This window comes from Ambystoma mexicanum, chromosome 4p, assembly GCF_040938575.1.
Source record: "Ambystoma mexicanum isolate Mex_15411 chromosome 4p, UKY_AmexF1_1, whole genome shotgun sequence".
Taxonomy (NCBI): Eukaryota; Metazoa; Chordata; class Amphibia; order Caudata; family Ambystomatidae; genus Ambystoma; species Ambystoma mexicanum.
The window spans coordinates 374,936,352-374,951,441 of NC_090927.1; the positions used below are offsets into that span (position 1 = coordinate 374,936,352).

The 15,090-nt window shown below is 41.3% G+C and overlaps 1 protein-coding gene across 1 annotated transcript in view; it reads left to right on the plus strand.

Annotated features, from left to right (window-relative positions):
* The first annotated feature begins 2,466 nt into the window (after window positions 1-2,466).
* The window catches only part of RDH14 (retinol dehydrogenase 14), a 33,202-nt gene continuing 20,578 nt past the window's right edge, over window positions 2,467-15,090 (plus strand). The window contains exon 1 of the mRNA XM_069605921.1: window positions 2,467-2,868. Coding sequence (XP_069462022.1) covers window positions 2,506-2,868 — 363 coding nt within the window. The 5' untranslated portion in view covers window positions 2,467-2,505. The remainder of the gene's footprint in view (window positions 2,869-15,090) is intronic.

Here is a 15,090-nt window from a genome sequence, read left to right on the forward strand (position 1 = left end):
CTGTTTGCTTGTTTAAAATCAGTGTAGAAAAAGAAATCGTAACTTTACCACATGTGATTTTTGCTGCACTGCTTTCCTTCCCAAAGTCGATTTTCCCACCTGTATTCATGCTGCTTTAGTAACTTGCCCTGTAGCTTGTAAGTTTTCTTGCCTTTTTAGTACAGCCACATGAATTCCTGTCCTATCCATTCTACCGCACATGTAAATTGACCTCTAATTATTCAGTGAACTCCGAGTGCCATTTTGCTTCTTTTTCAAGGGTTTCATTTTCGTTTTGGCCTCCCATTCTGTGGTGGTAGATCGAATTTAAAATCTGATTATTACCTCTTATTCGTGACACCTTGCCATTCCTTTCCACACACACAAAACTAAGTCAGCAGGTGTTTGGGGGAGTGTTGCAGGGGGAATGCCTAACAGTTGTGCCATCTATAAATATGATAAAAAGGGATCTTGCTTCCATTCATATTTAAATCGATGTACCTGATGTCAGATAGTTAAATTAAGTGTATTATAAAATGTTGCTCTATATTATCACCCCACTGGTGATTGCTGCCCTAAATTTGATTTGTTTGATTTTGCATTTGAATTTAAAAATAAATAAATATTTCATTATTACACACCAGCCTGGTTCATGGTCCATTGCGACACAGGGTGTTTGTCAAGGTGGGTGTGAGACGGGTTGCGTGCCTTCTCAAAGCATAATCTGAAATCAATAAAATTAAAAACGTTTTTATTGTGCGCCACATCCCTTGCCAGTGCAAAGAGTCCTGGTCAGGAGTGTGCTGCGTCGTAAATGCCGTTACACAGTTCTCAGCAACACAGACATGAAGTGAAACATGAGCGAAACATGAACAAGTTAACAACGTTGCAACGCTGAGAGCACTCTCACAGGCAAAAGTGGTAATGTTAACAGATACATTGGGAACATATAGTCATTCTCATCTCCTTCAAGAGGTGCACAGAGTGCTGAGAACAGAGCTGAGTCCCAGGCCTGGGGAGACCAGTTCCAGCTAATCAGGGGATCGAAGTCCAGGGGTGGATGGCAAGGGACAAGGGCCAATGGTAATCCTGCAGCCCTGCAAGAATGTAAGAAAGAGTTTGTTGGGGAAGGGGCAGATCAGCGAACTGACATGAGAGGGTCAATTAATTAGGATCTATTGGGGCAATGCATACTGTATACCACTCTGAGCACCTGACCAGAAAGTGTTCTAGGTTTTTCTGGGAGGGTCCATGTTGTGACGACATTCTGCATCAAAAAGGATTGACACAGGGTTGGGAGCGGTGACTCTGGATATTTCTTAATGTCCTGCATGATCCCTGTCAGTTCTTGTAATAAACGACAGTCTAACTTGCCCTTGGCTGAGTCCTGCGTTTGTTCTGGGGGAAGGGTTGTTGGGCCCTTGCGACTTGAACGGGTGAGCTCATAGTAACTCCCAGACCTCTGGCATACTAGATCTCACCGACTGGAAGGCCTCTGTCGCCTACACAGAAGACGGGCCAGGGAGCGTTTTATCACTTTGCTTTAGTCCACGTAACAGCCATCCGAAACCCCTGACCCCTCCCTAGCCCCATGTCACTTTCCTTGTGTTAGGATCGCCTAACAATGTCAACGGGCAAATAGCCAAAGACATTACAGCGCGATTCACGCTGCAGGAGGTTTTTGAATGCTGAGGTGCCAGGGGAGTTTGCCGACCACTGCTCTCTCCCAAGTGTGAATAGTCAATCTCCGCTACCCTGAGATCACCAGATTGCTGGAACTTGAAATTTGCCAATACCGCTCAGCTCCAACACCAAACACAGAGAAAGCAGCACTGCCAAACTGTAATGTGCCCTTTCTCTGCACTTACAAAACATAATTTATATCATATCATTGCCATCAAATAGATTTTCCAAATATGAGTTTTAAAGTTATTTTGCAGTTCAACTATTTCTAGTTTCTTCTAGTGTTTTTCTGCAAGAGAATGAATCACAGATTTCTGAACTTTAGTCTCGAATGTACATGTAGAATGTTATTCAATGAGCTAAGGATAACCACGGTGCATTAATTCAAAGCAAGAATATCATTAAGATACCAGTAACTGAAGGTGCAACTCATTGTAAATCATCAAAGAAAACAAATCAGAGGACGTCGGAAAACGTCATTATTACTGTGTAAGCAGGGGCGGCCATCTTGTAACGTTTTAATAACGCGGAAATTGAAGAAGTGCATCGACCATAATTCCAAAACAAATTGACTAAACGAGAAATTCTTTCAGATCCACTACTACTTCAGGAGATATGTTAATTAATTCTATATAAACACACAAAATATACAAAATTATGTATTTTTCATGGTTTTGAAAACAAATACGTGCCCTGGAAAATAAATATGCATTCCAGTATCTTCAATCGCACTTTTTGTTTCGCTTCATTTTAATGATAATATTAGCCACTCTGTAGATTGTAGGAGTTGCTTTTTCTGTCAGTGTGCATTCGTTTAGTCCCTTTTCTTTGCCCCTGCCGATAATGTCGGCAACCGTGCTGCTGACTGCAGCCGCCCTGGGTTTTGGGGGCGCGGTGATTCTATTGGGCCGTCGGCTCTTCTCATCTGGAGCCAGGCGGTGCCCGCACATCCTCATGCGGGGGAAAACGGTGATCGTCACCGGTGGTAATAGCGGCATCGGCAAGGCCACCGCAGCCGAGCTGCTGAAGCGGCAGGCGCGAGTCATCCTGGCCTGCAGGGACCGACAGCGGGCGGACGAGGCGGCGCGAGAAATTCTGCGTGATGCTGCGGGAGAGGGCGGCTCTGAGACCGGGGAGCTGATCGTTCGCGAGCTGGACTTGGCTTCTATCAGCTCCGTGCATCGATTCTGCCACTGGATAATTCAGGTGAAAAAAAGAGGGCGCTACAATGACAACGACACATGCTCGCCTATTTGGACTATTGCTTTCTACATCGTCACTACCCACCCCCCCCCCCCCCCGCACAAAGACGGACAGGCTATTTATATGTATGTGCAAATACCCCGTTGGCCAGCTACATACATTCTATGAGGGCTGGTCCACTAATGATTTAAACCTAAGTCGTCGGTGTGAAAGGTACCATAGGTTAGATTCGCCCACATGCTTATAGGGCTGTCTGAACAAAACAACTCCCGGATTTGCTTTTAGTACCCCATTCTGCCCTTCTTTCTGGCATTGCCCCGGTCCTACAAATTACTATAATGCTGCTGCTCCCTCTTCCATTGCCCTCTGCACCTTCTCATGTAGGGTGCCGCTGCACAGTGCGACCCTCTGCACCGCGCTCTTCCAGCCATCTCATGCATTGAACTGGCTGGATGCCGAGTTGGCGGACAAGGGAAAAATGTGTCCAAGCATGTACACAATCCGTGTTTTTGGCGGTAAAGGATGCACCACAGTTGACATGTTTGCATAGTCAACATTTTGACAGGAAGTAGTAAAATGAGGAACATTTCTTCTTGGGAAGGAGAGTGAATGGAGGTTGTCTGATTGTGGAGCGTTTGACTGCAAAAACCATCACCGAACCCCCCTACACAAACATTCCAACTACAGCAGTCGTGCATGGTGAAACAGTAAGGACATAGCAGTGTTCCAAGTAAGACAATGTTCCACTGCCAGCAAACCATTTTAACAAAGCTGCTAAAAGATGTCTGGGAAAAGCTTTGAGAAATGACAGGGTGTTTAACTCGTAGTCGCAAAACTAGCCATCTGTGAAGGTGGCCTTCATCCAACTGCCCTATTTTCAGTGGTATTATATTCCATTAATTGGCAATCGGTTGACTCGTGGCCCAGTCGACTTGTGGGCAGTCATCCTGAGTGTAGCACAAGTCGGATTATAAACCAGGCATTATATCTTGGTATGGTAAAGAAAAAACACTACCATCTGCCAGGAGAACCAATTTAGGTGAGAATCCCGTATTTGTTAATTTCCCGGCAGCCCATTGTGTTGTATAGCTCACGTCCCCTGTGGGACCCATGTGCTATCTTAATGGCTGACCAAGGGCCTCATTACGACCCCCGGCGCTAAACCATGGTGCTATAAGCACCATGGTCCATGCCGGGGTCCACCATGGTGAATGGCGGAATTACCGCCCCATTCCAAGGTTGGCGGGGCGGTAATTCCCCATTCCCATTTTTGCCCCATAGGGCTCAATGGGAATGGGGAAGGCGCTAAGTACGGTGCCGCAATTTGCGGCACGGTACTTAGCACCAAGGTCCCTTTGCGGCACCCTACTTTAACGCCTGCTAAGAGCAGGCGTTAAGGTCGGGCCCCGCAAAGGGAACTCGTAATGAGGCGTTAAGGGTTTAACGGCGCCGACACCTTTTACGGCGCCGTTAAACCCTTAACGCCAGGGTCGTAATGAGGCCCCAAGTCTTCCGCTGTGACAAAGTACAATGTCTTCATTTCGCCTCAAAATTCGTACTCTCCATTGGCTAGTGACAATCCACTCTTGGATTGTAAGAACAGCTGTGTGTGTGTGGAATTGATTCGGAAAATTACATTTATGGCAGGCTAGTAGCTTTCAACTTAATTTTTATAACCATGCCTTCGCGGTAGTATAAATAGCAGGCACATTCTTTCATTTGGTGCTGAATGATCCCATTTAGGAGGTGCCCTTTACCATTGATGACCTAGGAGTATATACATTGAGTTGAAGCTAATTGACAGCAGAGTTGCTTTGTCTGGGCACCTTATTGGGTAGTGCCCTTTGATGTGCTTCAGTGGCTGGAACGAGTTTCTTAGCTTGTGACCATTTTTTACTGCCTACATGTCTGTCTACTACGGAGTTGACTGTCCTTTTTTAATTTTATTTTTATAGATCACCTGGCACAAAGGATGTTACATTTTTTCTGTGCAATATCTGTGGTCATTTGAGTGAAGGCTAGCTCTTCATCAAGGTGGAAATATTGTTTCCTGTGGTTAACAATATTGGAAGCCCTATTATCCTTTACTGCAGGGATCTATATATATATATTATTTTTTTTTTTAACCTGCTCGTGTTCTTTAGCTGAGATTGACATTTTTTTTTTTTTTTTTTTTTACTAATCTGGGTCATACCTTTCGCTTGCAATGCAGGATAATCCTTGCAATGCAGGATAATTTATGTATGGCCTGAGACCTATTCATGATTAGGTACGATATTGCTGCAGCCAGTGGCGGAACGTCTATAGCCCCAGGGACCCCTACTTATTTGGCTTGAATGCTTACAAAAAAAACAAATTACAGAAATTAAGTGATATCAATAAAACTCTGATCAGCCAATGAGCATGAGCTACTTAGTACTCTATATAGCATGCAGCAAATATGCGTTTGACAGCAGATTCGAGCATTTTTTTTTCTTCAAATGTTATCATATTGACAATTCTTTTTGTGAGCGCTCTTTAGAAGACAACAAATATAACTATGTAAAAAAGAATGTAAAACATTCCAATACAGTTCTTAAAATGTCGCATGCTAAAACGAAAGTGAAATAGTTAATACGTTACTAATTCCCCAAAGATATGCAAAGGTACCATAGGTTAGATTCGCCCACATGCTTATAGGGCTGTCTGAACAAAACAACTCCCGGATTTGCTTTTAGTACCCCATTCTGCCCTTCTTTCTGGCATTGCCCCGGTCCTACAAATTACTATAATGCTGCTGCTCCCTCTTCCATTGCCCTCTGCACCTTCTCATGTAGGGTGCCGCTGCACAGTGCGACCCTCTGCACCGCGCTCTTCCAGCCATCTCATGCATTGAACTGGCTGGATGCCGAGTTGGCGGACAAGGGAAAAATGTGTCCAAGCATGTACACAATCCGTGTTTTTGGCGGTAAAGGATGCACCACAGTTGACATGTTTGCATAGTCAACATTTTGACAGGAAGTAGTAAAATGAGGAACATTTCTTCTTGGGAAGGAGAGTGAATGGAGGTTGTCTGATTGTGGAGCGTTTGACTGCAAAAACCATCACCGAACCCCCCTACACAAACATTCCAACTACAGCAGTCGTGCATGGTGAAACAGTAAGGACATAGCAGTGTTCCAAGTAAGACAATGTTCCACTGCCAGCAAACCATTTTAACAAAGCTGCTAAAAGATGTCTGGGAAAAGCTTTGAGAAATGACAGGGTGTTTAACTCGTAGTCGCAAAACTAGCCATCTGTGAAGGTGGCCTTCATCCAACTGCCCTATTTTCAGTGGTATTATATTCCATTAATTGGCAATCGGTTGACTCGTGGCCCAGTCGACTTGTGGGCAGTCATCCTGAGTGTAGCACAAGTCGGATTATAAACCAGGCATTATATCTTGGTATGGTAAAGAAAAAACACTACCATCTGCCAGGAGAACCAATTTAGGTGAGAATCCCGTATTTGTTAATTTCCCGGCAGCCCATTGTGTTGTATAGCTCACGTCCCCTGTGGGACCCATGTGCTATCTTAATGGCTGACCAAGGGCCTCATTACGACCCCCGGCGCTAAACCATGGTGCTATAAGCACCATGGTCCATGCCGGGGTCCACCATGGTGAATGGCGGAATTACCGCCCCATTCCAAGGTTGGCGGGGCGGTAATTCCCCATTCCCATTTTTGCCCCATAGGGCTCAATGGGAATGGGGAAGGCGCTAAGTACGGTGCCGCAATTTGCGGCACGGTACTTAGCACCAAGGTCCCTTTGCGGCACCCTACTTTAACGCCTGCTAAGAGCAGGCGTTAAGGTCGGGCCCCGCAAAGGGAACTCGTAATGAGGCGTTAAGGGTTTAACGGCGCCGACACCTTTTACGGCGCCGTTAAACCCTTAACGCCGGGGTCGTAATGAGGCCCCAAGTCTTCCGCTGTGACAAAGTACAATGTCTTCATTTCGCCTCAAAATTCGTACTCTCCATTGGCTAGTGACAATCCACTCTTGGATTGTAAGAACAGCTGTGTGTGTGTGGAATTGATTCGGAAAATTACATTTATGGCAGGCTAGTAGCTTTCAACTTAATTTTTATAACCATGCCTTCGCGGTAGTATAAATAGCAGGCACATTCTTTCATTTGGTGCTGAATGATCCCATTTAGGAGGTGCCCTTTACCATTGATGACCTAGGAGTATATACATTGAGTTGAAGCTAATTGACAGCAGAGTTGCTTTGTCTGGGCACCTTATTGGGTAGTGCCCTTTGATGTGCTTCAGTGGCTGGAACGAGTTTCTTAGCTTGTGACCATTTTTTACTGCCTACATGTCTGTCTACTACGGAGTTGACTGTCCTTTTTTAATTTTATTTTTATAGATCACCTGGCACAAAGGATGTTACATTTTTTCTGTGCAATATCTGTGGTCATTTGAGTGAAGGCTAGCTCTTCATCAAGGTGGAAATATTGTTTCCTGTGGTTAACAATATTGGAAGCCCTATTATCCTTTACTGCAGGGATCTATATATATATATTATTTTTTTTTTTAACCTGCTCGTGTTCTTTAGCTGAGATTGACATTTTTTTTTTTTTTTTTTTTTACTAATCTGGGTCATACCTTTCGCTTGCAATGCAGGATAATCCTTGCAATGCAGGATAATTTATGTATGGCCTGAGACCTATTCATGATTAGGTACGATATTGCTGCAGCCAGTGGCGGAACGTCTATAGCCCCAGGGACCCCTACTTATTTGGCTTGAATGCTTACAAAAAAAACAAATTACAGAAATTAAGTGATATCAATAAAACTCTGATCAGCCAATGAGCATGAGCTACTTAGTACTCTATATAGCATGCAGCAAATATGCGTTTGACAGCAGATTCGAGCATTTTTTTTTCTTCAAATGTTATCATATTGACAATTCTTTTTGTGAGCGCACTTTAGAAGACAACAAATATAACTATGTAAAAAAGAATGTAAAACATTCCAATACAGTTCTTAAAATGTCGCATGCTAAAACGAAAGTGAAATAGTTAATACGTTACTAATTCCCCAAAGATATGCAAGGTGACTTATTAAATCATATTGCATAAAATACACTTCATTCAAAAAAAATTAGACATGGATTTAGGAGCAAATTAATGGGAATCCCAAATGTCCATCACAGCCCCACCTGCCCATTACAATTTAGATGACATACAATTCTTTAAAACATCACTTTAAATTAATTTGCTGCTGTAATGCAAGGACATCCAACTGAATCACATGTTCCTCAGAGAACTGCCACCCTTTTTGATCTACTTCCACACTTTAGATCCTCACCTCCCTAATAACAAACTGTTTTCTTAAGTACTCTCATTGTGACTTTTATTATAACTATTCTCTGTACGGACTTTCTTAGAACCTCCTCTTCAATATGACCAATGATCATTCGTCTGCGAGTCATCACTGTTTAATACCCAAGAGAATAGGGCTGATATTTTTTAGACTTGTCCTTCCTGAGATGTTGGGTCTTGTTCGTTTTGTAACCCACTACCAACAGTCCTTCACTCATCCTCTATTTACCATTTTAGCATAGCAGTTGGGCATTTATTTACATGGCAGGAGACCTGACCTGCCCTTCAAATGTCACCACCCAATTTCTGTGTCCATCGTTCAGCTGCCATCTCCAGAAAACTGAAATGACAGGCAAATCAATTGGACACAAGCGACGCACCATCCAGAGTTTGTCGAAGACCGGAGAAAGTGGCTGCTTTCGCCTGTGACTACATGTGTTGTGTGGTAGAAATTTATTTTGGAATGGTACAGACTATATGCATGTCGTAAATCCACTGAGAACAATGCCTGATCTTGGTAGTATGAGGCATTGGACAGCTTGTGGCTATCCCTGCAAAAAAAAAAATAGTCCTTGTTTTTAAACCCAGGGAGTACGTTCCCTAAACCTAAAAGTTCATACTTTGCCGGCTTCAAAATTGTGAGGATCTGGGAGCTACTGAGGCCAACTTGTACCATATAAACAGACCTACATGACATTAACTGTAATGTTTGTTGGACACATATATAATGACCACAAAGATCTAGTTTGCATCGAATGTACAAATTCATATTTTCCACTCAAAATGTCCTAGATTCTTGATCTCTAGGTGGGAGCTGCTAGAGATGCTTTTACCTCTTGCTCATGAAATACCTATTCAAATCCCTTTAGCTCCTCTGTTGCATGGCACTTATGCAAATTAGTGGAGTTGCCGGGCAGTGACACTCCATTACCGGGTAGTCCATGACCATTGTTGCTTAATGTGTATCATTTATCGGCTTGGGTGAGGGATCAAACAGGTTAAAAAGAGAGAACAGATGCACTTTGACCTTCACTTCCATCCTCCTTTGTCCCACAAGCAGTGTTTTGCTTATACGAGGTGTAATATTATGTCATGAAATGTTTGCAAAGGTATCTTGTAAACATTCTGCTTTGTGCCTTATTTAAATTACGACTGCTTGCCTCGTGCCACTTGAACCTTGAACTGTAGCATGTTCCCATCAATACCTTCTCCTCTTTTACGTTCACTCTACACACTGAACACAACAGCGTTCCTATTGGTGATAGGAACTCCCGTCCCCTGCACACCATTCAATATTGGAAAGGTAATTTTCCAAACAAATTGTGAATACACCGGTGTATTCACAATCTCTGATTTCTACAATTTTTAAAGGTAAACTTTTCTAACTACAACAATCTTTCAAAGAAATTCAATTTCACAAGTTCGTTCAAATTATTTTTTGATTGTATTTGTCTGATTTCAGTGAACAAAAACTTTCTATATGCATGACTTCCATTCACTCAGTAATTAAATTAAAGTTAAAAGTAACAATTTCTAAACAAATTCCAAAACAATCAGATCTACTGGGAGCTCAACGCGTTTCGAGAGTCTCTCCTCTCTCTCTCTCTCTCTCTCTCTCTCTCTCTCTCTCTCTCTCTCTCTCTCTCTCTCTCTCTCTCTCTCTCTCTCTCTCTCTCTCTCTCTCTCTCTCTCTCTCTCTCTCTCTCTCTCTCTCTCTCTCTCTCTCTCTCTCTCTCTCTCTCTCTCTCTCTCTCTCTCTCTCTCTCTCTCTCTCTCTCTCTCTCTCTCTCTCTCTCTCTCTCTCTCTCTCTCTCTCTCTCTCTCTCTCTCTCTCCTTCCTCTCTCTCCCTCTCTCTCTTCTTCAAGAACAAAAACGATTTAAAAATTATTCAACAAGTACTATTCTCAAGCAATCTTAATTTCTCAAAAGGGCATATAACCATTCCGTTGTGAAATCATGGAAACGTCATCTATTTATGTGATTATCCGTTCTTAGATGATGATCTGCAAATGGTATAATATGTTTATTAGTAGTATGTAAGTCAAGTGAATATCACGTTCATTATCGCTCACATTAGTACCAGACATACCTGTGTATTGTTGTAATTGTAACTATTTAGGATGCCTGTTCAGGATTTCATGAAAGTGTGGAGATCGAAGACCTAAAGAGGTAAGTAATTATACTATAATTCTCAGAATTCATGAATTCAATTCAAATTTTGAGGATGTTGAGGAAACTCACCAATTCGTAGATCACAACGAGTTTCAAGTTGTGTGCCCTTATCCCGTGCTGGATTCAAGGTTCCTCCCTAGATCAGTAATAATCGGTGTTAGCGATGTCATCCACTCTGTTTGATGTACAGTAATACACAAAGTACCTGTATTTGCATGCGCACGCGCCGCCAATGTGTCTCTCTTTCTTCCTGATTTCTCAGTGAAGCCGGTAGCTTGGCAGTGCTCCGTACTGAATTCAATGTTTTCTCTCTAAATCAATAGTAATGTGTGTTAGTGCAATGTCATAAGCTATATTTAGTGTATACTAGCAAATAAAATTAATCCTGATTACCTGTATGCGCGGACGCACTGGCCGCGAGAGTGTCTCCCCTGCTTCCTGGTTTCTCCAAGTGAAGCCGGTTGCCTAGCAACACTTCAATAAATGATCATGTGATCTAATCACTTGGTACCATGGAATTCTGGTAATAGGAGTTCTTATTATCTAGCTAACTGTTTCTGTATATTCTCTCAGTGATTTTTAGAGGGTGTGGATATACTCAAAATGAAATTACATATAAAAATGTAATTCTGCCATGTCGTCAAGGATTTATTCATCCTGATCACTTGATGTCATAGGTTTTTGGTAATTGTATTTCTCAATCTTAACATTGTTTGATTCAGTATCAGTGATGGACATAGTCTTTCTTAACAAACTTAAGTGTATTGTAAGATCACCTTTCTGGTGTGAAAAGTGTGCAAATCTATGATTTATCTATGGATAAGTCAGTTGTTCATATGAGTATATTATCCCGTAAGTATATAGTTGGTCAGATACTGCGGATCACATTATGACCAGGTGATGTCCGTGGTGTAATGTGTACTTGAGCTGTACGTTTAAAGTATAGATTGTCTTTCCATCATGTCACAGCGTCCTTTACATTTGTGTTATGCAGTAATTAACACAATGTTGTTCTCATCCACCTCTCCACTTTACATTGATTTCCCATTTCCCAATATGTACATATTTTCATATTTTCTTTTCCAATTCTCTTGACACAGAATGTACATAAATTCTATCAGTGTTATACTCTGTTCACTATTATGGGTTCACGTCCATCGGTTTTATAGGAATACACTCGAGGAGAATTCTTCATTCATCCCTCTAGGCTCAAGGGCGTCTAACCTGTGGACCCTAAACATCTCTCTACGTGATAGTATTTGTTGTAAATTACCTCCTCTTGCTGGTCGTGTTATCACCTCAAGAACGTGTTATCACCTCAAGAATCACAAACTTTAGTTGTGAGATTGTGGGGTGGTGTTCTTTAAAATGTCTGGTCACTGGTGATTTCATGTTTCCTGTTCTGAAGTTGGATTTATGTTCTGAGATGCAATCTTTTACTCGTCTTATTGTTTGCCCAACATAGTATTTGCCACATGGGCAAATCAGTCCATATATTACACATTTACTGTCCTCTGTATGGGTGTCTAATAAGCAAGCCTTTTTGTACATTATTGCATTGGCAACAGTTTAGACAGGGGAATGTTCCCTTTTTCGGCTTTGAGAGAAATCGTTGTTGTACTGTGCTTGTTCTTTCTGCTTTTACTAATGAATCTCGTAAATTTCTCCCTCTGTTGTATGCCAATAGTGGCGGTTTTGGGAAAAGAGTGCACAGTTGTGGATCTAATCTTGTGAATTTCCAGTTTTTTTGTAATGTCCTTTTGATTTGTGCACTCTTTGTAGAGTATTGGGATAAGTAAATTAACGGAGGGTTGTCTTTGTCATGTCTCTTTTGTTGTATTAAAGTTCCGTTCTTTTCTTCAATTGGCATTTTTCTTGAGCTTGTGTTAAGATGGATTGAGGAAATCCTCTCTCATGAAATCGTGCAATTTGTTCGATCTCCATATCCTTAAATGTCTCTTCCTTTGAAATTATTGGTTTAATCCTTTGAAGCTGACTTAATGGTAAGTTATTTTAAGTGCTGTGGGTGACGACTAGTAAAAAACAGACTGATAACATCCGTGGGTTTCCTGAAAATGGTTGTTTGTAGTTTCCCATGTTCAGGGTAGAACTTCACATCTAGAAAGTTTACTGCAGGGGTTCCTATTTCTAGAGTGAATTTGATGCGGTTATTACATTTATTCAGATATTCTAGAAAAACTTTCCAACTCTTTTTCGTTCCTTTCCAGATTGCAAAAGTGTCATCTATGTAACGTCTCCACATGGCCAATTGCTTTGACCATATGGGGTTCTCTAGTATGTGTAATGTTTCAAAATGGAACATAAAAGTATTGGCATAAATGGGGCCATTGCTGATCCCATAGAAGTACCTGATGTCTGTAGGTAATATTTACCTTGGAACCTGAAGTAATTATTGCAAAGTATCATTTTTGCTAGTTTGATGGCAAATATTTTATTTGATGGGAAATGTTCTTATTTTAATAGTAACCACTCCAGAGCTTCCAATCCTTCCTCATGTGGTATAGACGTGTAAAGTGATTGCACGTCTATTGTGAAAAGAATCCAATCCTCTTGTATTTGATCAATTGTGTTAAGAATATTCAAAAAATGAGTGGTGTCTCTCAGATAAGTAGAAGTCGATTGGACAATCGGTCTAAGTAATCTGTCCAGGTATCTTGACAGAGGGTCACAAACTCTCCGTAGCCGGTACAGTCGGCCTAAATGGAGGATTCATGAGGTTTTTGTGGACCTTGGGTAGCCCATAAAATACTGGTAGAATTGGATTTTGGTTAATTAGAAATTCTTTAGTCTTGTCTGTTATCCAACCCCCCTCTTCTGCGGCTTTGTTCACAATCATTTATTGGGTTTCATTAGTTGGATCATGGTCAAGAATCATATATGTATTGTTGTCTTCCAACAAGGATAGACAGCTTTGTTTGTACAAGTCTGAGTCCATTATGACTATAGCCCCTGCCTTGTCCGCCGGCTTGATTTCAATTGTCCTGTCCTCTGATAGTTCTTTGAGAATTCTTGTGGGCTAAACTGGTTGAAAATATGCTCTTTTGAGAAATTAAGATTGGTTGAGAATATTACTTGTTCATTTTTAAATCGTTTTTGCTCCTGAAAAAGAGAGAGAGAATCTCTCGACGCGTTGAGCTCCCAGTAGATCTGATTGTTTTGGAATTTGTTTAGAAAGTGTTACATTTAACTTTAATGTTTGTTTATGTTTAATTTAATTACTGAGTGAATGGAACTCATGTATATAGAACGTTTTTGTTCACTGAAATCAGACAAATACAATCAAAAAATAATTTGAACGAACTTGTGAAATTGAATTTCTTTGAAAGATTGTTGCAGTTAGAAATATTTACCTTTAAAAATTGTAGAATCAGAGATTGAATACACAGATTATTGAAATTATTCAAATTTGTTTGAAAAATTACCTTTCCACTATTGAATGGTGTGCAGGGGACGGGAGTTCCTATCACCAATGTTGTGTTCATATTATTGTTGACTTTTAGATAAGAGTAATTTTGTCCCCCCCGCACCTATAAAGACGAATGAGACCTGATGAGCCATAGGACCTCTAAAACATTTAAATTAAATTACCATTTTCTACAAAGTCAACATAAAGGGTGTGCTTTTTGACCAACATCAACATGTGTAAGCCTATCTATTCTTATGCCCATGCTGTGTTGCTCAGTGAAATCATTTAATGAATTAAGATTAATAACACAAACTAGCCTGCCAATGTAAGGGTGGTGTCCTGTCCCTTGTTCTGAAAAGCCAACCATACTCCATATTGCCTGTTTTACTACCGATGGAGAATGCTGTGAGGTTTAGCGTTCTTAAGGTTTTCGGCTTTGCCAGCGTTAAATTCATCTTTCTCTATAACCATATTATTGAAATAGCTGCAACTAATTTACAGATCAGGGCATAGATGTAAGATAAGCAATAATAAGTAAGGAAATAAAAGTGCCACCCATTAAATGTGTTCACACTAGCCTAAATTTAATAGGCTTGCTTGTTCAGACGTTTGAACAGTCACGTAGGTAGAGGTGTCTGAATGCAAATTCCTTTTGCCTAACCCCAGGAGAACTCGGTAACTCTTTCCGTTTATATATTCTTTGGTAATTACTGAAGACTTAAGATTTTAAGATCAACCATTGGGGTTCTTAAATTTTGCTTTGTGACTTCTTTGTATCATTTGTCAATTCATAAAGTTGCATGACAAGGAAAATGCCACGCGGGATCAGAATTTGCTTGCCAGTAACGAGTGGAAGCATAGCCAATACACATAACCGGTTGAGAGCAATGCAGGAATCGGAAGAAACCGCTTTCTTCGTAAGTGGCGGGTGGTGGTTTCCACGTGGTTGTTTTTTTCCTGCTTCCGAAGATTTTAATTGGAGGAGCAAGTGTGAGCATCTGCTGCTGTTGCCTACTTGTCTTATAGCCAAGGGATAAAAAGCCACACTCCTTAATTCTCCATTTACGCATTGCACACCATTTCCTACTTGCTATAGTTTAATTATCAGTAGCCAATTGTGGCGAGTGCACATTTTGAGGGCTGGCCCTGATGATCCTCCCCTTGTATTGTTAAGTGACTTCAATTCAGCAATCCCACTAAGTCAGTGCCTCGTCTGGGACGCCCAAGGGGAGCCCTTATTTATATATTTTTATGGCAAGTTATACTCTGGATGATAAACC